This window comes from Hemiscyllium ocellatum, chromosome 7 (genome assembly GCF_020745735.1).
Source record: "Hemiscyllium ocellatum isolate sHemOce1 chromosome 7, sHemOce1.pat.X.cur, whole genome shotgun sequence".
NCBI lineage: Eukaryota > Metazoa > Chordata > Chondrichthyes > Orectolobiformes > Hemiscylliidae > Hemiscyllium > Hemiscyllium ocellatum.
In genome coordinates, this window is record NC_083407.1 from 12,806,913 (window position 1) to 12,833,138 (window position 26,226).

General features: G+C 42.9%; 1 protein-coding gene across 1 annotated transcript in view; it reads right to left on the minus strand.

Moving 5' to 3' along the window:
* Positions 1-12,458: 12,458 nt before the first annotated feature.
* Positions 12,459-26,226, minus strand: part of pdia5 (protein disulfide isomerase family A, member 5) — a 118,459-nt gene continuing 104,691 nt past the window's right edge. The window contains exons 16-17 of the mRNA XM_060827807.1: positions 21,773-21,907; positions 12,459-13,522 (exon numbers count right to left, since the gene is read on the minus strand). Coding sequence (XP_060683790.1) covers positions 13,442-13,522; positions 21,773-21,907 — 216 coding nt within the window. The 3' untranslated portion in view covers positions 12,459-13,441. The remainder of the gene's footprint in view (positions 13,523-21,772; positions 21,908-26,226) is intronic.

A 26,226-nucleotide genomic window follows, 5' to 3' on the forward strand; every position in this document is an offset into this window, starting at 1 on the left:
CTTTGTGTTTCATTGTGTAATTTTGTGAATAAATTTTCCTCTGTTTAAAATCTAGTTGTCAATCTAGCTGTCTTACTCCGGGTAATTTTCATTACACACTTACTGAAACAAATAGCAAAGTTATGGTCTGGGGCTGCCTCCTTAAGAATGTTTAGAGTATTCTGGCCTAGTCCATAACACTGGATACAATATTCCAGAGATGCCTCACCAATGTCCTGTAGAACCTCAACATAACATGCAGTGATTGCTCCCCACATTCTCATAGTTGTCCCCTCATCTGCTGAAGTTAGATTCCTGACCTTTCCATACTCTGTCCTATGGCTTGTACTGGAAACTCCCAGCCTTTAATTTGTTTTTTAAATTTTCCGTACAACTGACACTATTTAGTTTGAAGCTCTAGCCACAGCCCTAGCTTTGCGATTTGCCAGGATTCTAGTCCCAGAATGATTCAGGTAGAGCCCATCCCATTGGAACAGCTCCCTCCTTCCCTACTACTGGTGCATATGTCCCATGAACTTGGACCCACTTCTTGCAAACCAACCGATGAGCTGCATGTTTACCTTTTTAACTTTGCTGTGACTCAGGCAGTCATTCCGAGATTACTATCTTTTTGCACTTGGTTTCTACTTTAACACTTAGCTGCTCAAATCCACCCCCCAGAACCTCTTTCCTCTTTCTACCTATATTGTTGATACCTACGTGGTCCACAACAACTGGATCCTTTCCCTCCCATTCGGGAAAGGCAAGGCCGACTAAATGTTGAAGGAGGAGGCAACTGGCAGCAGCCGACTAGGCTCCACCCCAGCCTGAGATCTCCCAGCTAGTGAGGAGCTGGTCCCAAGCTTAATGCCCTGGTCCAAATTTGGATGCTGAGCCCAGGCTTCTGGCTTGCAGCTAGATGCAGGCGCCTGTCGGTGGAGGCAGTGAGTTTGAACATAAAATGTACAACACAGAACATTACAGCACAGTACAGGCCCTTCGGCCTTTGATGTTGTGCCAACCTGTGGAACCAATCTGAAGCCTATCTAACCTATACTATTCCATTCTCTTCCATATGCCTATCTAATGACCAATTAAATGCCCTTAAATTTGGCGGGTCTACTACTGTTTCAGATAGTGCGTTCTACGTCCCTACTACTCTGACTAAAGAAACTACCTCTGACACATCTGTCCTAAATCTATTACAAGATAAAAACATTTGGTTCCTGTGCAGGTCCTTGAGGCGCAGGCGAGTGTGATTCCGGTGTCAACTCATGGGGTGTTGCTGAGATGATACCGGTGAAAGGTGGCCCTCTGTTCCAGCAGCAGCAGTGCGGTGAAGCACAGTTACAGCAATATTGTCAATTTAGCAACGGGGAACTCAAGGCATTGGGGTGGAGGAGCCCAAATCCAGGCTCATGACTGAGCTAGAAGCAGGAGCTGTTCCAAACATTACCTAACTTTATTGAGATAAAACTGTAAGTTGAACTTGATTTGTTTTATTTTCCTGGCTTTATATTGTGTTTCAGATTAATTTAAGATGGTGCTAGCGAGTGGCAACACCAAACAACAGTTTTTACTGTATTTCTTATAAATACGTGTGACAATAAATAATCAAATTAAATCACTCCATATTCCTCTGCAACACAGATGAAATATCCTGAACATGTGCACCAGGCAGCCAAAACAGCCTTCAGGACTCTACATCCTGGCTGCACAATCCCAGATTATAACTTTTCTCTGGGCGGCACGGTGGCTCAGTTGTTAGCACTGCTGCTTCACAGCACCAGGGCCCCAGGACAGATTCCAGCCTCGGGCAACAGTCTGTGCCGAGTTTGCACATTCTCCACGTGTCCGTGTGGGTTTCCTTCAGGTGCTTCATATCCTCCCACAATCCAAAGTTTGCAGGTTAGGTGAACTGGCTATGCTAAATTGCCCATTGTATTCAGGGATGTGTGGGTTAGGTGCATTAGTCAGGGGTAAATACAGGGAGCAAGTTTCTCAAATGTATTAGACAAGCTCAGGGGCCGAAGCTCCTTCAGCACTACCTTGTGAAGGATAAATATTGCCCAGCAGTCCAGGAACGACATCATCATGAGACTGTTACACCTAACTAAGTGGGCAGATGTGATCTTTGTGTCATGTTTTAGTTGAGCTGCTGAATATCTTATCCATTTCAGATGAAGTAGATGTGATCTATATGGACGGCAGTAATGCGTTCGACAAGGTTCCCCATGGGGGATTGATTAGCAAGGTTAGATCTCATGGAATACAGGGAGAACTTGCCATTTTGATACAGAACTGGCTCAAAGGTAGAAGACAGTGGTGGAGGGTTGTTTTTCAGACTGGAGGCCTGTGACCAGTGGAGTGCCATAAGAATTGGTGCTGGGTCCTCTACTTTTCATCATTTATATAAATGATTTGGATGCGTGCATAAAAGATATACTTAGTAAGTTTGCAGATGCACCAAAATTGGAGGTGTAGTGGAAAGTGAAGAAGGTTACTTCAGATTACAATGGGATCTTGATCAGATGGGTCAATGGGCTGAGAAGTGACAGGTGGAGTTTTAATTCAGCTAAATACAAAGTGTTGTATTTTGGGAAAGCAAATCTTAGCAGAACCTATAGACTTAATAGTAAGGTCATAGGGAGTGTTGCTGAACAGAGACCTTGGAGTGTGGGTACATAGCTCCTTGAAAGTGGAGTCACAGGTAGATAGGATAGTGAAGAAAGCGTTTGGTATGCTTTCCTTTTTTGGTCAGAGTATTGAGTACAGGACTTGGGAGGTCATGTTGTGGCTGTACCGGACATTGGTTAGGCCACTGTAGGAGAACTGCATGCAATTCTGGTCTCCTTCCTATTGGAAAGATGTTGTGAAACTTGAAAGGGTTCAGAAAAGATTTGCAAGGATGTTGCCAGGGTTGGAGGATTTGAGCTACAGGGAGAGGCTGAATAAGCTGGGGCTGTTTTCTCTGGAGCACTGGAGGCTGAGGGGTGACCTCTCCATGAGGGGCATGGAGAGGGTAAATAGACAAGGTCTTTTCCCTGTGATGGGAGAGTCCAGAACTAGAGAGCATAGGTTTAGGGTGAGAGGGGAAAGATATGAAAGAGACCCAAGGGGACACATTTTCATGCAAAGGGTGGTGCATGTGTGGAATGAGCTGCAGAGGAAGTGGTGGAGGTGAGTACAAATTGCAACATTTAAAAGGCATTTGGATGGGTATATGATTAGGAAGGGATATGGGCCAGGTGCTGGCATGTGGGACTAAATTGGGTTGGGACATCTGGTCAGCATGGATAGGTTGGACCGAAGCGTCCATTTCTGTGCTGTACATCTTTATGACTCTAAGTAGTTCTTAACTTGTAATAACAAATCTCAGGTTGAGGATCTGGATGTACTTTTGCTCACTGAGCTAGATGGTTCATTTCCAAATGTTTCATCACCATCTACGGCAACATCATCAGTGAGCCTTCGGTGAAGCACTGGCATTACTGAACCACTTCCTATTTGTGCGTTTAGGTTTCCTTGGGTTGGTGACATCATTTCCTGTGGTGATATCATTTTCTGTTCTTTTTCTCAGAGGGTGGTAAATGGGGTCCAAGTGTTTGTTGATAGAATTCCGGTTGGAATGCAATGCTTCTAGGAATTCTTGTGCATGTCTCTGGTTGGCTTGTCCTAGGATGGATGTGTTATCCAGTCGAAGTGGTGATTCCTCACCTGTATGTAAGGATACTAGTGAGAGAAGTGGTTTGTGATTATTTGACGTTTATTTCGCCTGCTGGCTAGTTTTCTGCCTGTTTGTCCAATGTAGTGTTTGCTACAGTTCTTGCACAGTATTTTGTAGATGACATTAGTTTTGCTTGTTGTCTGTACAGGGTCTTTCAAGTTCATTAGCTGCTGTTTTAGTGTGTTGGTGGGTTTGTGGGCTACCGTGATGCCAAGAGGTCTGAGTAGTCTGGCTGTCATTTCTGAGATGTCTGTGATGTAGGGGAGAGTGACTAGAGTTTCTGGTCACATTTTGTCAGCTTGCTTGGCTTTGTTACTGAGAAACCATCGGACTGTGTTCATTGGGTACCCGTTCTTTTTAAGTACACCGTTTAGGTGATTTTGCTCTGCTCTTTGTAGTGTGTACAGCATTCCAACAAGAACTCTATTAACAAACAGACTTAGACCCCATTTACCATCCTGAGAAAAAGAACAGGAAATGATATCATCAACCCAAGGAAACCTAAACACATAAATAGAAGGCAGGTCAGAACACCAGTGCTTCACCAGCGGCTCACTGATGATGTTACTTAGTATGGAGACAAAGTGTCTAGAAATGAACCTTCTAGCTCAGCGAGCAAACGTACATCCATAACAAATCTATTCTCTCTGTCTCGTGTTCTCAGGAACCCAAGGGTTGATCACTTGACTCATGAGTTCCACCTACAGATAAAAGTGAGCAAAGCACTGGACAAGATTCAATGACCAGACAATTTACGCAGTTTGACGTCATATCCAAAAGCCAGCACTTTCAACAGTGCAGCACTCCCTTTGTATTGCAATGACACTATCAGCCTTGATATTTCTGCTCCAGTCCTTAATTGGGACTTGAAACTACAACTGATTGGCGAGATGGCTGGTGACCGCACTGGGACCTGACCCCTTAGATAAACAAATATTTCTCACAGTTCTGCTCGTGATCAGTTTGAGGGCAACACGGTGAACAGATCAGGGTAAAATACTGCAGAGATGTGAAATAAAATCAAATAATGCTGGAAAGACTCAGCAGGTCAGGGAGCATCCGTGGAGAGGAACAGGGTTTTTGTTTCGGGACTGTGATCTTCGTCAGATAAATGTTAAGAAATGCAGCAGGTTTTAAAGGAGTATAGCACAGGGAAACAAAGTGCAGGGGTGGTGGGGAAAAGAAAAAGGAAGATGTGAGATAAATGGAAAGATAGGAGTAATTAAATGTGGTTGTAGGGTAAAGAGGCCCCCTCTTTACTCTACAACAACATCTAATTACTCCTATTTTAAAGTTGCAGGTGGGAATGTATAAATAAAAAAAAGTCATAACATCACTGCAAACTAGTTTTACAACCATTTCAAAAACAAAATGTTGACAATTTTAAATGCTTTCCTACAGGCAGAAGTAGTTTGCAAATTGGCCATTGCCTGTCTCAGGGGTGATGAGGAAGCTGAGGAGTGCGCTGTATTCTGGAACATGTTGTCCGGAAGGGTGGTGGAACAATATTCAATAGCAACTTTAAAAAATGAAATTGGTTAAGTACTTGTAGGGCTGAGAGTGAAAGAGCACAGGCAAACCAGCACAAGGAAAATGGACCAAATGGTCTCCTTCCCCACCATATCACTGACAATTTTGTGAAGATAGCTGAATGAAAAAAAAATAACTGCACTTAAAATATCTGGAGGGTTATATTTCCCACGATCATTTACCATTGGAAGCAGTGACTGATGTAACCAAAACAGTCACTAACGTCAAGAAAAAAATTCCATGACAATGATGGGCAAAGTGACTTTGGAACATTATTTTGAATGTTGGAAGTACTTTTATAAATTGAACCTTTGCTTAAAAAGCTCGCAAAAGGGGCTAGTGTAATTTGTCACTCATCTTATAAAACAAATCTATACTTATTAAAATGTCTTTGAGATTCATGTGTTCTTAGGTCACATTATAATGGTAGGCCCTTGGGAATTAGATGAGTTCAATGTGGTACATAAATTAGCAAGACAAAAATTATATGCAGAGCAATTTTAAACAACAAGCACAATTCTAAGTGCATTTGTAAACAGGGCATGGCTCTGAAGGAGATACAGACAGCTGCTGCCCTTCAGCTCTGAAGCAATCGCTCCCACGACCCTAATTTGAAGAATTAAATTTAGTCCTTGCTCAAAATAATAATGCAATATGTACTTACTCACAGAAAACAGTTGAGATATTAACTATGCTCCTGCCAGAAATTCCCAGCTGAGAAATTCTGGCACCCAGCTCATCCACTCCACCCACCCTCACTACAGAAATGCTTGACACTGGAATTCTGTGCTCATACTAAGTAATCTAATTTCAAAAACTATTTTGGCTCAGATTTTGCAGTCAACAGCGAATGACCTCAAAGGAAGCTGCCTGCAAAGATCTAGTGGGCTTGGTGGAGTGCAGGTCACCTTGATCACTTCATTCCATTCTAGCACCAGCAACTGCAGTGTCAGAGTTGGTTAACAGATGAGGAGAAAAGGGTTAACTCCATAGAGACAGAGAGAGGTACAGCATGGAAACAGAACCTTCGGTCCAATCAGTCCATGCCGATCAGATATCCCAACCCAATCTAGTCCTACCTGCCAGCACCCGGCCCATATCCCTCCAAACCCTTCCTATTCATTTATCAATCCAAATGCCTCTTACATGTTGCAATTGTACCAGCCTCCACCCACTTCCTCTGGCAGCTCATTCCATACACCATCTGCTTGAAAAAGTTGCCCCTTAGGTCTCTTTTATATCTTTCCCCTCTCACCCTAAACCTATGCCCTCTAGTTCTGGACTCCCTGACCTCTAGGAAAAGACTTTGCCTATCTATCCTCTCCATGCCCCTCATAATTTTGTAAACCTCTATAAGGTCACCCCTCAGCCTCTGACGCTCCAGGGAAAATAGCCCTAGCCTGTTCAGCCTCTCCCTATAGCTCAAATCCTCCAACCCTGGTAATATCCTTATAAATCTTTTCTGAACCCTTTCAAGTTTCACAACATCTTTCTGATAGGAAGGAGACAAGAATTGCACACAATATTTCAACAGTGACCTAACCAACGTCCTGCACAGCTGCAACATGACCTCCCAACTTCTGTACTCAGTACTCTGACCAATAAAGGAAAACATACCAAACGCCTTCTATCTTTGCCTTAAGAGTAGTTACTGAACATGTACATGGGAGGATGTATCAGAATGACATCGGGTGATGAGGATGTGTGACAAGTCTGTAGAATTCCCAGAAAGTCCTCTTTTACCATATACCATATAATGTAGGGATCTTTGGTGACAGGGCTGTAGTCAGAGATGTACAGCACAGAAAGAGACCATTTGGTCCAATTTGTCCATACTGGCCTGATATTCCAAATTAATCTAGTCCCATTTGCTAGCATTTGGCTCATAATGCTCCAAGGAAAAAGTGAGGACTGCAGATGCTGGAGATCAGAGCTGAAAATGTGTTGCTGGAAAAGCGCAGCAGGTCAGGCAGCATCCAAGGAGCAGGAGATTCGACGTTTCGGGCATAAGTCCTTCTTCTTTTGGGCTTATGCCTGAAACGTCGAATCTCCTGTTCCTTGGATGCTGCCTGACCTGCTGCGCTTTTCCAGCAACACATTTTCAGCTCATAATGCTCCAAATCCTTCATATTCATATAAGCATTCAGATGCCTTTTAAATGTTGTCATTGTATCAGCCTCCACTACCTCCCCTAACAGCTCATTCGATACACACACCACCCTCCACATGAAAAAGTTTCCCCTTAGATCCCTTTTAAATTTTTCCTCTCTCACCTTAAACCTATGCCCTCTGGTTCTGGACTCCCCTACCCCAGGGAAAAGATCTTGTCTATTAACCCTATCCATGCCCCTCACGATTTTATAAACCTCTAGGAGGTCACCTCCCAGCCTCGGACACTCCAGGGAAAATAGGTGAAAATGAGGACTGTAGATGCTGAAGATCAGAATCAAGAATAGAGTGGTGCTGGAATAGCACAGCAGGTCAGGCAGCATCCGAGGAGCAGGAAAATCAACGTCTTCGGCAGGAGACCTTCATCAGGAATGTGAATCAGTGAAAGTAGCCTCAGCCTGTTCAGTCTCTCCCTGAAGCTCAAATCCACCAATCCTGGCAACATCCTTGTAAATATTTTCTGAACCCTTTTAAGTTTCACAACATCTTTGCCATAGCAGGGAAACCAGAATTTCAACACAGTATTCCAAAAGTAGGAGAAAGTGAAGACTGCAGATACCAGAGATCAGAGTTGAGTGTGTGGTGCTGGAAAAGCACAGCTGGTCGGGCAGCATAGAATCATAGAGATGTACAGCATAGAAACAGACCCTTCAGTCCAACCCGTCCATGCCGGCCACATATCCCAATCCAATCTAGTCCCACCTGCCAGCACCCAGCCCTTATCTCTCCAAACCCTTCCTATTCATATACCCATCCAAATGCTTTTTAAATGTTGCAATTGTACCAGCCTCCAACACTTCCTCTGGCAGCAACTGAGGAGCAGGAGAATCAACCATTCAGGCATCAGCCCTTCACTCCAAAAGTAGTCTAACCAATGTCCTGTACAACTGCAACATGACCTCCCAACTCCTGTAATCAATGCACTGACCAAGGCAAGCGTACCAAACTCCCTCTTCACTACCCTACCTGCGACGCCACTTTCAAGAAATTATGAATTTGCGCCCCAAGGTCTCTTTGTTCAGCGCGCTCCCTAGGATCTTTCCATTAAGTGTACAGAGGGGGGAGATCCAAGATGGCGGCGACTCAGCAAGTCTGAGTTTACAGAGCTCTTCCCAAAACCTGGGTAAAGTGAGTTACTCACCCCCACCACACTTACCAAACCACCCAAAAAAATTTTCTAACCTTAATTAGCTGTTTACTATTATATTTAAGCAGTTTAATATTAAGTGGATAATGAGTAAACCAAAGGGATCCCGCAGCTCTCAGAAAACAAAGACCCCTCCCCCGCCCTCCTCTCCTCCTCCGGCTGCAGCTGATGTAAAAACAGGCCTTGAAGAGATGATTGCCAGGCTGGAAACGACACTCGTCAATTTCATTGCAGAATCCAGACAGGGATGGAATGCATTCGAAGAAAAGCTGCAGAAACACAGCCAGGCTCTGGAGGAATTACAGGGCCGAGTGGAGGGGGCGGAGCTAAAGGCCACAACCTCCGAGGCTGCAGCACAAACAGCTGCAGAACAGGTGCGAGCTCTGGAGCAGAGAGTCCGGGCCTTTGAAATCTACATGGATGACCTGGATAATAGAAATCGGAGAAAGAATATCCGTCTTCTGGGCCTCCCTGAACAAGAAGAGAAGGGACAGTTAGCAGTATTTCTGGAGCGATGGTTGCCCCAGCTTTTAAACCTGGGGGCTGAAACTGACCGGGTAAGGGTGGAGTGGGCCTACCGGGTCGCAGTACGCGGATCTGGCCCAAACCAGCGCCCACGCCCGGTCCTGTTCCGGCTGCAGAGTTATAGGGAGAGGCAGATACTCCTGGATGCCTCCAGAAAGCTTGGAAAGGATCCTAAAGCTATGATTCATGAAGGATCCAAGATTATGTTATTTCAGGACTTCTCCCCGGCTTTGGCACGAAGGAGGAAGGCGTTTGATGAGGTGAAGAAATGTCTAAGGAACTTAAATATTCAATACACCTTACGCTACCCAGCGACGTTATGCTTTACCCACGAAGGATCCGAGTATAATTTTAGATCACCAGAAGAGGCTAAGGAACTTTTAGACTCGTTTAAATAAATCGTAAGAGACAATTTATGTTGGCTTGCCTCTTCCACACTCCGTGGGGAGAAATGGATACTTTACTCTACTTTACTTTTGCTTCTGGGAGCAGGGTTGTCTTCTCTTGCTATTTTATGTTATTATACTTAACTGTAATTTGTTGGAGTTGTAATTTTATAGTTATGTGTGTTTGTACGTGGCATTGATGCTATCAGATATACTCAGGTATGGGTGGGGAGGGGTGGGGGTGGGGCGCTCACTGTCAACTCTAGCTCGGTATTATATCTAAATCCTATTAAGGAGCGCCCGGGTTAAGGGTGGGACACTGTTTGGGAGAGGATATGGTGGACCTTTAGAAAGGAAGTAAGGCCCCTGAGAACAAGGGGGAGGATCTCCATTCAAACATGTTTTTTTTTGTTCTTATTGTTTGGAAATAGTTTTCTTTTTATTATACTGTTACGAGTGTATTAGAGAACATTTTCTCTTGTTTGAAGGATGTAAGTGACTCAACTATACACTCTGGATAATTGTGGATTAGATTAGTAGTTAACTGAGTTTCATTGTTTTTCTTTCTTCTTTAGTATCATTCCTTTGAATTTTGATGATTATATATTTAAGATCTATTTTTATATTAATGTTTGTGCTTGAAAGTTCTGTTTATTTTTGTAAATCTGTCAAAATATTAAATTTCTAATAAAAATATCTTTAAAAAAAAAGTGTACAGAGGAACTTCAATTATCTGGCACTTGATTAACCAAATTTTGGATACTCTGAACAAGATCGCAAGATCCTGATGCTTGGCTAATTGCGTTATCCGACATTTGATTAACCGAGTGAAATACTCTCCACCCGTGTCCTTCAGATAATCGAGGTTCCTCTGTACAAGTCCTGCCCTGGTTTGCTTTACCAAAATGCAGCATCTCACATCTATCTAAGTTAAACTCCATCTGCCACTGCTCAGCCAATCTGCCTATCTCATCAAGGTGCACTCTGAGGTGACCGTTTTCTCTGTCCACTACACCTCCAATTCTGGCTTTATCTGCAAACTTATTAACCATACTCCCTATATTCACATCTAAACCATTTATATAAATGATAAAAAATTATAGATCCTGAGCCAACCCTTATGGCACACCACTGGTCACAGCCTCCAGTCCAAAAAGTAATCCTCCACCACCACCCTCTGTCTCCTACCTTCCAGTCAATTTTTTTGTATCCAAATGGCTAGCTCTCTCGAATACACGCGATCCAACCTTACTGACTCATGCGGAAACTTGTTGAAAGCCTTTCCGAAGTCCGTATCAACAACATCATCTGCTCTCCTTTCGTCAATTTTCCTTTGTCACTTCAAAAAAACTTAATCAAGTTAGTGAGACACTATCTCCCAAAGTAATGTTGACTATCCCTAATCAGTCCTTGCCTTTCCAAATCATGTAAACCCTGTCCTTCAGAATCCCTTCCAACAACGTATCAACGAACAGTTCGACATTATTAAACTGCAAAAGGTTCAGAAAAGATTTACCAGAACGTTGCTGGGAATGGAGAGTTTGAGATATAAAAACAGGTTGGAAAGACTTGAACTTTTTCCATTGGAGCGTAGGAGGCTGAGGGATGACCTTAAATAGAAGTTTATAAAATCATGAGGAGCATAGATAAGGTGAATGACAAGGATCTTTTCCCTAGGATGGGGGAGTCCAAACCAGGAAGCATATTTTTAAGGTGAAAGGAGAAAGATTTAAAAAGGGCATGAGGGGCAACTTTTTTTTTAACATAGTGGCTTGTGTGGAATCAACTGGCAGAGAAAGTGGTGGATGCAGGTATAGTCACAAAATTTAAAAGACACTTTGATAAGTTCATAAATAGGAACGGTTTGGAAGAATAGGGACCAAGCATAGGCATGTGGGACTAGTTTAGTTTGGGAAGATGATCTGTATGGACCAGTTTGACTGAAGGGTCTGTTTCTGTGCTGTATGACTCTGTAACAACCACATCTGAATTTTTGTTTTGCTTGCTCATGAGATACGTGTATTACAGACTAGGCCAACATTTATTGCTCATCCTTGATTGTCCAGAGAGCAGTTAAGTGTCAACAACATTGCTGTGGGTTTGGAGTCACATGTAGGTCAGACTGGGTAAGGATGGCAAGTGTGAGCATTAGTGAAACAGATGTGTTTTTAAGACAGTCAACAGCAGTTATATGGGTGCCATTGGAATAGCTTTTTATTCCATATTGTTATTGAATTCAAATTTTATTATCTGCTATTTTTAAAGAAACTCATTTAAGGAATGTGGGTGTCACTGGCTGGCCCAGCATTTATTGCTCATTCGTGGCTGGTTTTGAGGGAGTAGTAGTGAGCTGTCTTTGTGAACCACTGCTGTCAGTTTGCTGTCAGTAATCCATAACGCTATTAGCAAGGGAGTTTCAGGAGTTTGGTCCAGTGATACTGAAAGACGGCGACATATTTCCAAGTCAGGGTGGCTAATGGCTTGAGGGAATACTTGCAGGATGTGGTGCACCCATGTATCTGTTGCCCTTGTCCTCATAGGTAGGATTCAAACGCAAGTCCCCAGAACATTACCCTGGAGTTCTGTATTACTAGCCCGGTGATATTACCGTAATGCTACCATGCCCCCTTACTTTAGGATCCAATCAAATTAAAACATTCTCACCAACAGGAAACCAGCAAGTTCTTAAGGGCATCTCGAGATGTGCAATACCTGTTGGCCCAGCCAGACAGCGGGCAAGACTTTGCACCAATGGGCGTGAGTTTGGAATGGGTAGCCCCAAAAGTGAACACCTACTGGGTTTGGAGATGAGAAGGTCAAAAACTTCGGAAGGATTCCCATTGATAATTTAATCAACTTTGTTCTTTTGTGGAAAGCAACACACAATAAACATGTGTTGAGAGTTCCTTACATTTTTATACCAGGAACTATAATTCCTCCTCACATACACTCAAGAGGCCTCAAATACCAGTGGACCATATAAAACTAGTGCAAGTAAAACACAAGAATGTTTAATTAGATTTCTTCAATAAGATCATTCTTCTATATTCATATTCAACATGCAATCCAAAAATAATCAGTTATTACTGGACCAATATGTGAAGGCAAAAATTGTACCCATACCCCTTTCCAATCTTCCTGATTATCTCGCCTACTTAATTTAGCTGCAGTATTCTGAAGCACCCTAAGTAATCACAGAATTCAAAAATAATTATATTTGACTTACTTTTTTTTTGGAACTTACTTGTGCCATCCCTGAGCAATTTGATTAAAATTTTTAAATTGTTTTCTACCCTTCCCGGATTTTTAATACCCACTCATTTCCCCCACCCATCCCTGTGAGAAAAGCCTGGCAATTATAGGCAATCTCAGACCACATTTATGGCCCTTAATATAGAAAACCCGCAATTATAAAACATTTGCATAGAACACGAGCTAGCAATCGATGAATGCAGTCTAGTTCCAATGTTCCTTTGTCAAAATAGGTCCAGTACGAGGTTGATCCATTCTTGTGTAGATAATAAGGCAGATGTTTTAAGCCTTGCTCAAACGTTGGCATGTAATAACACTTCCTCTTCCAAACAGTCTGAAAGAATGGCTTTATCCTGCATTTATTGAAACCCTATCCTTTTCTCTTTCCTCTTTTGGAACCTTAGAACTGGAATATTGCAATCAGCAGGGGCACTGACAATACTGGCACCAGGACACATTTGTACCAGTCGATCACTAGTTACAAGTGTTGTACTTGGACACAATTGTGAGAAAGGCAGCATTTACATTTTAAATATACTTTTCTCATAATAGAGTGCAGCCCTTTAAAAAAAAGAACTGCAAGTGGTCCATTGCGTTACAACAATTAATTGGGTACTCTTCATTTTGGGGAGAAAAACCGTCTCTAACAATGTGAAGTTTCAGTACAGTAGTGATGTAAATAGGGCCCTTTCACAGTGTGCGGTGGCCAGCACGAGGTAGGCAATGTTATAATTCCTCCTTCCGCTTTGAAATCTTCTCATGGTCCTGCCCTCGCATTGCTCGGATGTAGTTAACAAAAGCAGCTTCCTAAGACAAATAAAAATTGCACATAAAAACCAATGATTGTTTTTCGAAAGAAAAGAAAATCAGAAATTGCTGGAGAAATCCAGCAGCTCAGGAAACATCTGTGGAGAGAAAACAGAGTTAATGTTTCGGGTACAGTGACCCTTCCTCAGAACCTACTTGAGCTATTCCTCTACCGGTGGAAGTCTCTCGACAGAACGAGCAACATCTGCATCTCCAAGAAACCTCTATGGGAAAGGCTCAAAGCATTCTGCTGACACCCCAGAGGTCAGCTACAGAGAGCTCGCTCTGATTCTCAGCCACAGTAACACATCGCAGAGATGCAACATTAAGCTCAGCTATCTGAAGCACATTTTTTTGGGGGAGAAAAGTGTTCATCGAGGTGAATGATAATTCTCAGCAAGAAATGAATCAGTTGATCTTTCAAGCACTCTGTGCTCACACTGAAGTACTCAGACCTAGCACAACACTGTTAGCAAAGTAAAGCTCCATCCTGTCTGCATCAGCAACTTGTTTCAGAAGCAGCTTTGGGAAAATTTACTGCTATCTTCATCCATTTCTCACACTATCTGTTCCTCCATGGGTCCCATAAACAGAATGGCCAAATGAGATTAATTCAGCATTAATTAAAGTCAATACAATTGTCGTTCCATGTCTGCTCAGAACTAAATAAAGACTGCCCAAACTTATTGCACGTGAATCTTACAGCCAGTAGAGTTGACTGGACTGGTGCCCGAAATGCCTAATCTATTGCATCACCCAGTCCTTTTGTTTTCTTTAAAAGTAACTGAAAGGGCTGTGATTCAAGTTGTAGAAGCATTTTCTCCACAACATTCTCTCTTAATGATCACATCAGTGTGCAATCTCCCCATTGTGCAATGATTTGATGCAAGGGTTAGTTCAGAATTTCCTCCTCATTAACTTCACTGATTCTGTGCTGGATGACAGTTTCATAAAAACATAAAGTAACATCAGCAGTCAGAGCAGATATCAGCTTTTTGGTCCTTATAGAGTCTGTTCCACCTTTCACTAAGATCATCATTGATGTACTGGGGGCTTAATTCCACTTTCCTGTCTTCCCCACAACAGACACACACCATATAACTCTGGACTCCACTGTTACCCAGAACTCTATCTTTTTAATTTTATTTATAATTTTATGAGGTGTAAATATCATTGACAAGACCAGTATAAGATGTCCATCCCAAATGTCCTTGAATGACTGGGTGGCTTACTAATCCATTTTTAAGATGACAGTTAGGAATCAGTCATATTAGATCAGATTTCCTACAGTGTGGAAACAGGCCCTTCGGCCCAACCAGTCCACACCGACCCTCCGAAGAGTAACCCACCCGGACCCATTTCCTCTGACTAATGCACCTAACACTATGGGCAATTTAGCATGGCCAATTCACCGAACTTGCACATTTTTGGACTGTGGGAGGAAACCGGAGGAACCCCACGCAGACACGGGAGAATGTGCAAACTCCACACAGACAGTCGCCAGAGGCTGGAATCGAACCTGAGACCCTGGTGCTGTGAGGCTGCAGTGCTATCCACTAAGCCACCATGCCACCCTCTTGATGTGATTGATGAGTCTCATGTAGGCCAGACTGGTATGGTCAGCAATTTCATTTCCTAATGGATGTTAGTGAACCAGATTCACATTTACTGCCATGATAGGAACTGAATCCATGTCTCCAAACATGAGCCTAGTCCTCTGGATGACTAGTCCAATGACATTACCACCATGCCCCACTTCCCTTGTATAACTCAGCTTTGAATATATCCAATGACTAGAGAGACTAATTGCTCTTCACGTACTTGAAGGAAGATGGAGGGCACAGAAAAGACGCACAAATACACCACAGATAGAGAACTTACTTACGAGAAGTGTCTTCCTCAAATGGAGTATTTTGTTTTAGTTGAGAGAAAGGTCAGGATGATATTTGATAGAGTTGTTCAAAATTAGGATGAATTTTGATGAGTTAAATAGGGAAAACCTATTTCCATTTGCTAGTAACTAGAAGATGTAAATTAAGACCTATACCAAAAAAATGAAAATAAGTGATTACTTTTCTAAATATGATGTGGAGGAGACAGTCTTGGTTTGAAAACCTGTTGGACTGTAACCTGGTGTTGCGTGATTTTCTTAACTTTTTCTAAATATGACAGACTCAAGGTGGGGGAAGAGGGTATTGGGTAGAATGGAGTTCTGAACATAGATGCCACGGGCAACATGGTGACACAGTGGTTAGCACTGCTGCCTCACAGCGCCAGAGACCTGGGTTCAATTCCCATCTGTGTGGAGTTTGCACATTCTCCCCATGTTTGCGTGGGTTTCCTCTGGGTGGTCTGGTTTCCTCCCAAAGTCCAAAGATGTGTGGGCCAGGTGAATTGGCCATGCTAAATTGTCCGTAGTGTTAGGTGAAGGGGTAAATGTAGGGGAATTGGTCTGGGTGGGTTGCTCTTCGGAGGGTCGGTGTGGACTTGTTGGGCCGAAGGGCCTGTTTCCACATTGTAGGTAATCGAATCAAAATGATGGCACCAAATGCCACAGTAAACTTTTTTTTAAAAAAAGGTGAATTTATATTTGATTTTATTAAATGTGCAACATAGTGTGGAGATTAGACAAAAAAAATACTTTCAGAGACAGATGTTGGCACAAAGAGCTGAATGGCCCAATATTCTGCCAACCATTTTATGATTCCGCTTGTTCAAGTGGCCACTATTTGCTTGTCAGCAGACTGTTGTGACATGCAGTATGGTGTTCAGAGAGGAATGGCGGGCAGTGACCAGTGGGGTACCACAGGGATCAGTACTGGGACCGCAGCTTTTTCCAATATATGTTAATGATAGTGAAGATGGTGTTAGCAATAACATTAGCAAATTTGCTGATGATACTAAGCTGGGTGGTAGGGTGAAATGTGATGAGGATGTTAGGAGATTACAGGGTGACCTGGACAAGTTAGGTGAGTGGTCAGATGCATGGCAGATGCAGTTTAATGTGGATAAATGCATAGTTATCCACTTTGGTGGCAAGAACAGGAAGGCAGATTACTACCTAAATGGAATCAATTTAGGTAAAGGGGCAGTACAGAGAGATCTGGGTGCTCTTGTACACCAGTCAATGAAGGTAAGCATGCAAGTACAGCAGGTAATGAAGGCGGCTAATAGCATGCTGGCCTTCATAACAAGAGGGATTGAGTATAGAAGCAAAGAAGGTCTTCTGCAGCTGTACAGGGCCCTGGTGAGATGACACCTGGAGTACTGTGTGCAGTTCTGGTCTCCAAATTTGAGGAAAGACATTCTGGCTATTGAGGGAGTGTAGCGTAGGTTCACGAGGTCAATACACTGAAAGACTGGAGCAACTGGGCTTGTATACCTTTGCGTTTAGAAGACTGAGAGGGGATCCGATTGAGACATAAGATTATTAAAGGATTGGACACTCTGGCGGCAGGAAACATGTTTCCGCTGACGGGTGAGTGCTGAACCAGAGGACACAGCTTAAAAATACAGAGTGGACCATTTAGGACAGAGATGAGGAGAAACTTCTTCACCCAGAGAGTGGTGGCTGTGTGGAATGCTCTGCCCCAGAGGGCAGTGGAGGCCCAGTCTCTGGATTCATTTAAGAAAGAGTTGGATAGAGCTCTCAAGGTTAACGGAATGAAGGGTTATGGAGATAAGGCAGGAACAGGAGTGTGATTAAGGATGATCAGCCATGATCATATTGAATGGTGGTGCAGGCTCGAAGGGCAGAATGGCCAACTCCTGCATCTATTGTCGATTGCATTTCCAGAGGTGATCACATGTTGAAACCCTAGCTGATTTTTAACTTGTCTATTCTAAAAGCCAATGGTCCCCATAGCACTACTCTATCTGACAGGTATTATTTAAAACAGTCAGTAGTTATTTGACACTGAGTCAAGTTTTTGACCTCTTGAATCCTTTCTACAAACCTCCGGCATCCACTTCCATGATACTGCATGTGCCCACTCTTACCCAAGTCCATGCTTTTGTTCCCCAATTCAACTACTCCCAACATCATTTACCTCCATTGAACTGCCATTTACTGCCATCTGGAAACCAGCTCATCCAACACTGTGTTATCCATTTCCTAATTCAAAAAGAGGTCCTGTTCACCATCACCCTGAGAGACTAGGCCTAAAATGAATTTAAAATTCTAATCCTCCCGTTCAATTTCCTTAGCTCAAATCTCAGAAATCTTTCACTTCACCCAATTCTAAGATCAGATTACTTACAATGTGGAAACAGGCCCTTCGGCCCAACAAATCCACACTGACCCTCCGAAACGCAACCCACCCAGACCCATTCCTCTACGTTTACCCCTTCACCTAACACTACGGGCAATTTAGCATGGCCAATTCACCTACCCAGCACATTTTTTTTTGGATTGTGGGAGGAAACCAGAGCACCTGGAGGAAACCCACACAAACACGGAGAGAATGTACAAATCCCACACAGAGTCGCCTGAGGAGGGAATTGAACTTGGGTCTCTGGCGCTGTTGAACCTGGGTCTCTGGCACTGAGAGGCAAAAGTGCTAGCCACTGTGCCACCCTTCCGCCCATTAAGCCACCGTGCTTCCCACAACTCTGGTCTTCTGCATCCACAACTTCTTACACCATATCATTAACAGCCAAGTCACAGCTACTTAGGCATAAGCTCTGAACTTTTGTGTGTAAAAACCACATCACTTCTTTAAGACACTCACTCAAAGTGTACTTTGACTAAGGTTTTGCGTATATCTCTGAAATAATCTTACACTGGCTTTGGCACAGTGGTAATGTCACTAGACTAGCAGTCCAGAGTTCCAAATTTTGTGGGGAGATGGGTTCAAATCCCACAATGGCAGATGATGAAATCTGAATTCTATATAAAATAATCTGGAATTCAAAGCTAGACTAATGGCAACCACTGTTGATAATCATAAGAATCCATATGGTTCAATAGTGCTCATTATGGATGGAGATTAGATTAGATTAGACTTAGATTAGACTTACAGTGTGGAAACAGGCCCTTCGGCCCAACAAGTCCACACCGACCCGCCGAAGCGAAACCCACCCATACCCCTACATTTACCCCTTACCTAACACTACGGGCAATTTAGCGTGGCCAATTCACCTGACACGCACATCTTTGGACTGTGGGAGGAAACCGGAGCACCCGGAGGAAACCCACGCAGACACGGGGAGAACGTGCAAACTCCACACAGTCAGTCACCTGAGTCGGGAACTGAACCTGGGTCTCAGGTGCTGTGAGGCAGCAGTGCTAACCACTGTGCCACCGTGCCGCCCATCCTTACCTCGTCTGGCCACCATGTGAGTCCAGATCCACCGTGATGTGGTTGACACTTACCTGCCTTTTGAAATGGCAACAACTCAACCTCAGAGCTATAGGCCTCATCGACGCAATCACTTCCTCTACAATTATCCCATCACACAAGAAACAGCTGTATTTACTCTTTATTTCCAGCTTTATGTTGCCCTCCCAATAAATCAGGTATGTCTCTCCCTCAGTAAGGAGACTAGAACTGGACACAATGCTCCATGTGAGGTCTCCCCTCTATAACTGTGTTAATAGTTCTTTGCCCTTATACCTTCTCTGTGACACATCTGCAGTAAGTATTGACACCTCCAGCAGCTTCTGCTCAGAGCTTTATGAGCTGGTGACAAAGTACAATCATTGCGGCATTCAGGGAAGGGGCAAAACTACTGGGGTTTCTCTGGACTAGGAGGCAGGGACATCATTTAGGATTTAAATTCTGATGAAGAGTCACCAGACTAAAAAAGTTAACGCTGCTTTCTTCCCACAGGTGCCACGTGACCTGTTGGGTTTCACCAGCAATTTCTGCTTTTGCCTCATTTAGGATTGGGTCTGATTTACTCAGTGGTCAGAGACAGGAATGTGTGACTGCAAGTGAGGCAGGTAAGGGGATTCAGAAGGTAGCACTGCAGGCATAGAAGGCTCTGCCACTGTCTATCAGGTTTGAGGTTCTTTAAACTTGCGTGGACGAGACTGGAGGCTGCAGAGTGAATGAGCTAGCTAACATGGCACCATGGTACAGGATGCCATTCAAGTGGGGACAGCATCAAGAAATTAGTGGGAGCAAGGGATAGTATAGTGAGGGGTATAGACACTGTCCTATGTAGACCAGAGGATCGGTCCTAGAGAGCCGTGCTGCTTGCCTGGTGCCAGGTCTCAGGAACTTACAATGAGAGGCAGAGGATCCAGTTGTGGCAGTCAGTTAAGCACAAGCTGGAATCTGGAACTTACTATTTGTAAGGGTGGTGCAGGGAAAATCCATCACAACAATTAAGAAGTATTTAACTGTGCACTTGCAATGCTATGGTATGCAAGACTATGGGCCAAGCGCTGGAACATGGGATTAGAATAGTTAAGGTTGGTTCTGACTGGCATTGACTTGAAGGGCCTTTTTCTGTCCTATTGATCTTTCAATAAAGGACGGGCAATAAATGCTGGCCCAGCCAGCGATGTCCACAGATCATGAAAAAAAAATAATTGTAATAAGACTGCGAAGCACTTTGGAACATTCCACAACATTGAAAGTATGTTTAATGTAAGGTGTTGTTTTGACCCTAGCTTGGAATGCTGTCACTGTGTGTGGGCCAAAAACTTGATAATTTCTGAATTATCATCCAAAGCGCTCCACTTGCAGAAAATAGGGCATCAACAGAATTGCGTGCAAAATCTCATCACAAAGCTCTGAGCACTTGAGATTAGAGAGGAAAATGGACAATGAATAAAGGAGAAGACAGAGTTTCACAGCGAGGGAATTACATTCACAAAATCTATTTTCTTTTAACCACTTTAACTAAACCTTTCAATACCAGAACCCATTCATTCTTTGTACTTCCAAAAATAATTTATTTTCTGGAGCACTTTGGAATATTTCAGAGATAAAGCTGCATATATAAAATAAAATACTTTACCATAAAATTCAGATCTCTAAATAACCGAAGTTATTGGGGAAAAAATAATTTCCTTATTGAGCTGAACCATTCAATTTTGTGTGACTATAGGTCATTTGTCTCTTGAAGATGCTGGCAGTTCAGTGGACTGAAAATGCTCTTTTGTGTAGTCCCTGCGCCCAATTAGGATTTTTTTCCCCCCTTTGTTTAGCTGCTTGGCTGTCTTGTCTGAACATCGAGTGCCATATTTAAGGCAAGCTGAGAAATCTCCGCAGGTCGAATGCTTTTGCCAGTTACAAACTGGTAAGTGTTCTCATTTCCTTGTCCCCAGAGATACACTCAGCTTAACAAAATCCAACGTGGTCTTAATCATGCACAAATGGGAGATGGGAGGGATCTATTGAATTACAACCAGATAATCCATGTAGCCTGGCGCTATCGCTGGCCAGTTCTCATACTGGGAGCATTCACCTGTTAGTTATATTTGTACAACCCCAAAATGTCCAAAACATTTCACAATCGATGAATCGATTTTGAAGGGTAGGAAAGGGGACAACTAATTCAAATTCAAAGTCCTACAAGCAACAGCGGTAAATGACCAGACAAGATCTGTTTGTAGCGATGTTAGAGGAGCGAAAACCATTGGTTAGGCACCAAGAAGCATTCAACACAAGAACAGTAAATGCTGAAATTACTCAGCAGGTCTGTGGAGTTTGAGACTTAATGCTTCAGTTCTGTTACCTTTGATCAGGAAATTTCCTTTCTTCTTTCCAAATAGTACCACAGGATCATTTACATCCACTTGATAGCAAAGTTAGGGCCTCATGACTCATGTCTTTGATGACGCATTCGATAAGTGGCACCTCTGACAGTGCAGCACTCCCTTGGTACTGCACTGGATTATCAGCCTAGAGTTTGTACATAGTTGCCAAGAGAGGCTCGAAAACACATCCTGCTGATTCAGAGCTGAGTGTTTTTGCCACAGAGTCACAGTTGATGCCTGTTAGCGCACTGGCTTAAACAGACCTAAAGGCAAAATGATGACCTGTAACCTCCAAAAACTGGTTTACTTATCCAGGTTCATTCAGTAACTGGCCAGTTAGCAATAGAGACCTGAAACCCAATGGACCTGCCTGATTCAGAAATCTGGATCAATGAAGCTGCTACAGAAGATTGACTTAAATTAGTGTCAATCATCAAGAATTTTAGCCTTAAGCTGCACTGACCCATCTTTTGCCCCCTAATTTACCAGAGGACAATCCTTACACAAGTGAGAAAAAGAGAATGCCAAGTTATACTCACCGCTCTTTCTCCACTGTACCTCTCCATAAATTTGCCATAATTGTAATAGCTGATCATGGGGTATCCCTCCACACCTTCCTGTTTGCATAACTCATGATTCTGTCCTTTAGTACAATCGACTGCAGCATAGGCAATCTGCAAATTGAAATTAAAACAAGTGAGATTAAAAAAGACAACATTGCCATTCTGTCTTGATGGGTGAAAAATGAAAAGCTGCAACAGTGTCTTTTTTCGGCATTATTCATGGTCTGTACTGCCAAGTGACTACTAACAGACAATAAGCTTGGGTCTGAACAAAACCAGCATAGGATCAACTGGTGCCACTGGATACCGAAGCGCCATATTGGTGAATTAAAAGTCCTTTTATTGGTCAAGCTCTATGGGATCAATGATCTCTGTGAGCTGTCAACCTCCTGTGATAGTTATGCAGAACATACAGAAGGTAAATGGCAAAGTGGTAGTACCCTTGCCTCTGAACCAGGAGACCTGGGTTCAAGTCCCACCTGCACCAGAGGATATCTGAACAAGCTGATTGGAAAATATGTAGAACATAAAAGAAAAAGCAACAGGTCCATGCAGTTCATGCTCCATTCAAGACCGTTTTCTAACACCGAAAGCCCTCTTCTCTAACCTACTTATCTAATTTCGCCTTAAATGCATCAATGCTACTCGTTGTGGTAGCAGGTTGCACATTTGCACCATATTCGGATGGAAAAAAGTTTCTCCTGAATTCTGGGGGAGAAGGCAGAGGAGAAGCAATGCATAACCTTCGACCCAATGGAAAAAGCAGACTAAATGACCATTTCCTACATTCCTCATCATGCATTCAGAAAACACAACAGCAAATCAAAAGCATTTGTGAAAATCCATGCAACCAAACATTCTAGACGAGAGAAGTCAGCAACCTCTCCCCATGGCTCAGTGATCAATTGAACAATGCAGTGTGGGAATGAGCCATATGGAGTAGGGAAAAACTTCAGAATTGGTCCCTGCCACACATGCTGTTAGTTAACCTCTGGTAGGAGAAATAAGCTGAGAGTCCCTGGTGACATAATTGGTGAGATGTTACCAAATCTGATCACTATCTAGCAACACTTGTTGGAAATTGTTTTAGACCAGTTTCACTGGTACTCAACTGTGAGTGTCATATCTCACATTAAATTTAGTTATTTTGAAAACTTATGCCAAAGTAATACAGTATTCTTGAAAAAATAATTTCTTCAGGAGACTAGGAAAAAAAAGAGGACAAGGTGCAGCAGTGAAGAGAAGAAAAAAAAGAACCTCCTCTGAAACAACCCCTTAAATACTTTGTAACAATATTAACTTCACCCCCACCCCCCCATCTTAAAACTACAGCTTCTAGCAATATTGATGACGGACTATGGGAGAATAGCAGCGTCAATCTTGAATCTGTCCCTTGAATCTCAACAGAGGTTAGTGGATGGTCCCCTTAAGTGGAAACCATGGCTGATTCAGAACCACTTTCTGAGCCCAATGGGAGAGTATATGATCAATGGTCTCAGCACAGACCAAACTGAACCAGTAACCTTACTGTTCAGCTGTTTGACTCCACAGGCATGTGATGAACATGAGATCTATTGGGACCTTGGAAGACAGAATTAATGGGGGCGGGGAGGAGTAAAAATGAGAGAGTGAGAAAAGAAGCGTAACACAAATGATGTAGGATGCAAACTGTCAATGCTGGGCAGCAATGTGGACAATCACCCATTTGCTGATAAGCAGCTTGAGACAACAATAGAGAAAAGGGGTAAATTCACCCTTTTAACCTGCAAACGGTAAAAATTCCAACAAGCTGCGTAATTACTCTGATCATTCTGCTGTCACTACATCTCAAATTTAGCTGACATTTGTTTGCACAGTAAATCACTAAGTGCCCAACTAACATTTTGGAGTGCATTTTTGATGGTACGACCGATTAATAAATATTTCCTGCAGAAAGCACCATATTATTTAGTCTGTATATGTCACCAATGTGCAGCTTTGATGTAATGAAGTTTAAAAAGAATGATTAGCGGTGACTGGAGCCACTGATTTGCATTGGGTAAGCGTCTGCAGAGAAGGCACATTGAGCAGCAGAGTAAATGCAAAGAGATAGATTGCACCATATTAAATTCAAATGCAGTTTGAATGCATTTCACCTCCTTATTTTCTTAAAAAACATTGCCAATCATTTTTCTCCTTGCTTTGTTAAAAAACACAGGTTTTTTGATGGAGAAAGTCAGAACTCCACAACAAAAAGTGCCTCGTTACCTTTCCTATTCTCAGTGTGTGAACTAAGTTGTTTGATCACAGGGTGAAAGTGAAGACTGCAGATGCCGGAGATCAGAGTCAAGATTAGAGTGGTGCTGGAAAAGCACAGCAGGTCAGACAGCATCTGAGGAGCAAGAAAATCGACGTTTCGGGCAAAAACCCTTCATCAGGAATGAGCTCATTCCTGGTGAAGGGCTTTTGTCCGAAACGTCGATTTTCCTGCTTCTTGGATGCTGTCTGAACTGCTATGCTTTTCCAGCACCACTCTAACCTTGTTTGATCACAAGGACTATACCATTGCCCTTACCCAACAACTGGAAGTTCGTATTCCATGAGCAGCCAGACAGGAAGCCTGGGAAGTTTCCCCTTCTTTGGTTCAAAGGTATATCAATATGCACATACATTTAATTAGGAAAAGCAACCAGTTGAGCTTCGTATATACGTGTGGGTGAGAAACTGCAAGAGGAGATGGAATCTGAATTACAGATGATTGAAAGGATGATGAACAAAGTGCAGCAGGCTAACTCCAGGGTGCACAGTGTTAGCTTGGAGGGAATTTACGCAGATCCATCCACTACCTCAGTACATCCTCAATGCTCTGAAGCCAACAAAGTACATTTTAAAGTTTGTTGTAATGTAGGAAATCAATATTGAATGACTGGTGATGCACAACCAACAGTGAAAATTAGGTTGGAAACCAGAATTCACACAGGACGATAACCCAATTAAATTGATAGCGATGTGCATTTACAGAGCAGGAGGGCAGCAACAAAATATTCTGGAAAAGAAAACCATGGGAAAAGCACTGAAGCAATTTCGGGCTGGAGAGGACGGAGTCAGCAATGAGATGGGATGAAAAAGGAATAGAACTATAAAATTGGGAAGGTGTGAGGGGTTGGGTGGGGTAGGGCATTGGCTAAATGGTTAGATGCTTGATTGAAGATCAGACAGGTTAGAAATGGTTGGGTTCAATTACAGCAGGTGCGTGGAGGTAGTCGATACAATCGCGCTGAGGTAGGAAACCTCTCAAGACCTACGGGCACAGATGACAACTGCATTGCCCTGACTACATCTAATTTGAGATCAACTAATTCAGCACAGGTCAGGAAGTGGGGACACCCTGAAACATTTATATTCGGCTATTCACTGCCTTGGTTAGCAGAGAGATCAACGGAGCCTGACAGTGCATTCTAGCCAGATTGAAATGACGTGGATCCTTTATTAGTGCAAGATCCTATTCACATAACTGGTTTGTTGGCAAAGCGAAATGGACCTAATGGAATTGTTATTGACAGTCATTTGGGGAAAAATAGGAAAAGTGAACAAAGCAGCATAAAGTATATTGATTTTTGGCACTGTTTGCAAGATGTGCAGGGATCGGCATTGTTTTGTTCCATTAACACAAGTTGCTGATCAATACATACTGTGCAATGCAAGGTTACGAAGCAGCGTAGGTCAACAGCACATCTCTGACACACCAAATCATTTTCTATTTAGGTGATCCTAGATTTAGCTTCTTAAAATTGCAAGTTCTGTAACCCACTGAGGGAGTTGATATTTGCTAAAAGGGTTACATTATGAGGTCAAGTCACATAGACTCAGCTTACAATCCATGCAGTATGGAAGATCAAGGGGTGATCTCAGTGAGGTGTCGAAGAGGATTACAGGATTTGAAACGGGCTCTAAATGAAGAACTATTTGGTCTAGATGGGGTAGGGTACGTTCTGAACAAGGAGGCAGAACCGTAAAATCGGAGCCAGGTTTCTCATGGATGAAATCAGGAAGAACATCTCCACACAAACAGTAGAAGTCCAGAGCTCTATTTAGCCTTCCACAGCTCTCCCAAACATGCCCAAACTGCTGTGACTAGGTGGTAACTGAAAAGCTGGGATTGCTCAGATTTTTTTGTCGTATTAACAATTACAGAATCAAGTTCCGAAAATGGTGTTAAGATGAGCCCAAGAACGATCCTGTCAAATGGTGGAATAAGATCACCTGGCTACACAGTCCATTCTTGTTCCTATGTTCTACGTTCTGCAATTGATGATGTGGGGTGGTGCAATAGAATCATTAGCCCTGTGCATAGTAAATGAGCTAACCAGCAACGAGCTCCCAACCGTCCTACTTTTCCACCATTTTTCCAACAGAGCTTATGATCTCACCGAGATCATCAGGGTAGGTGA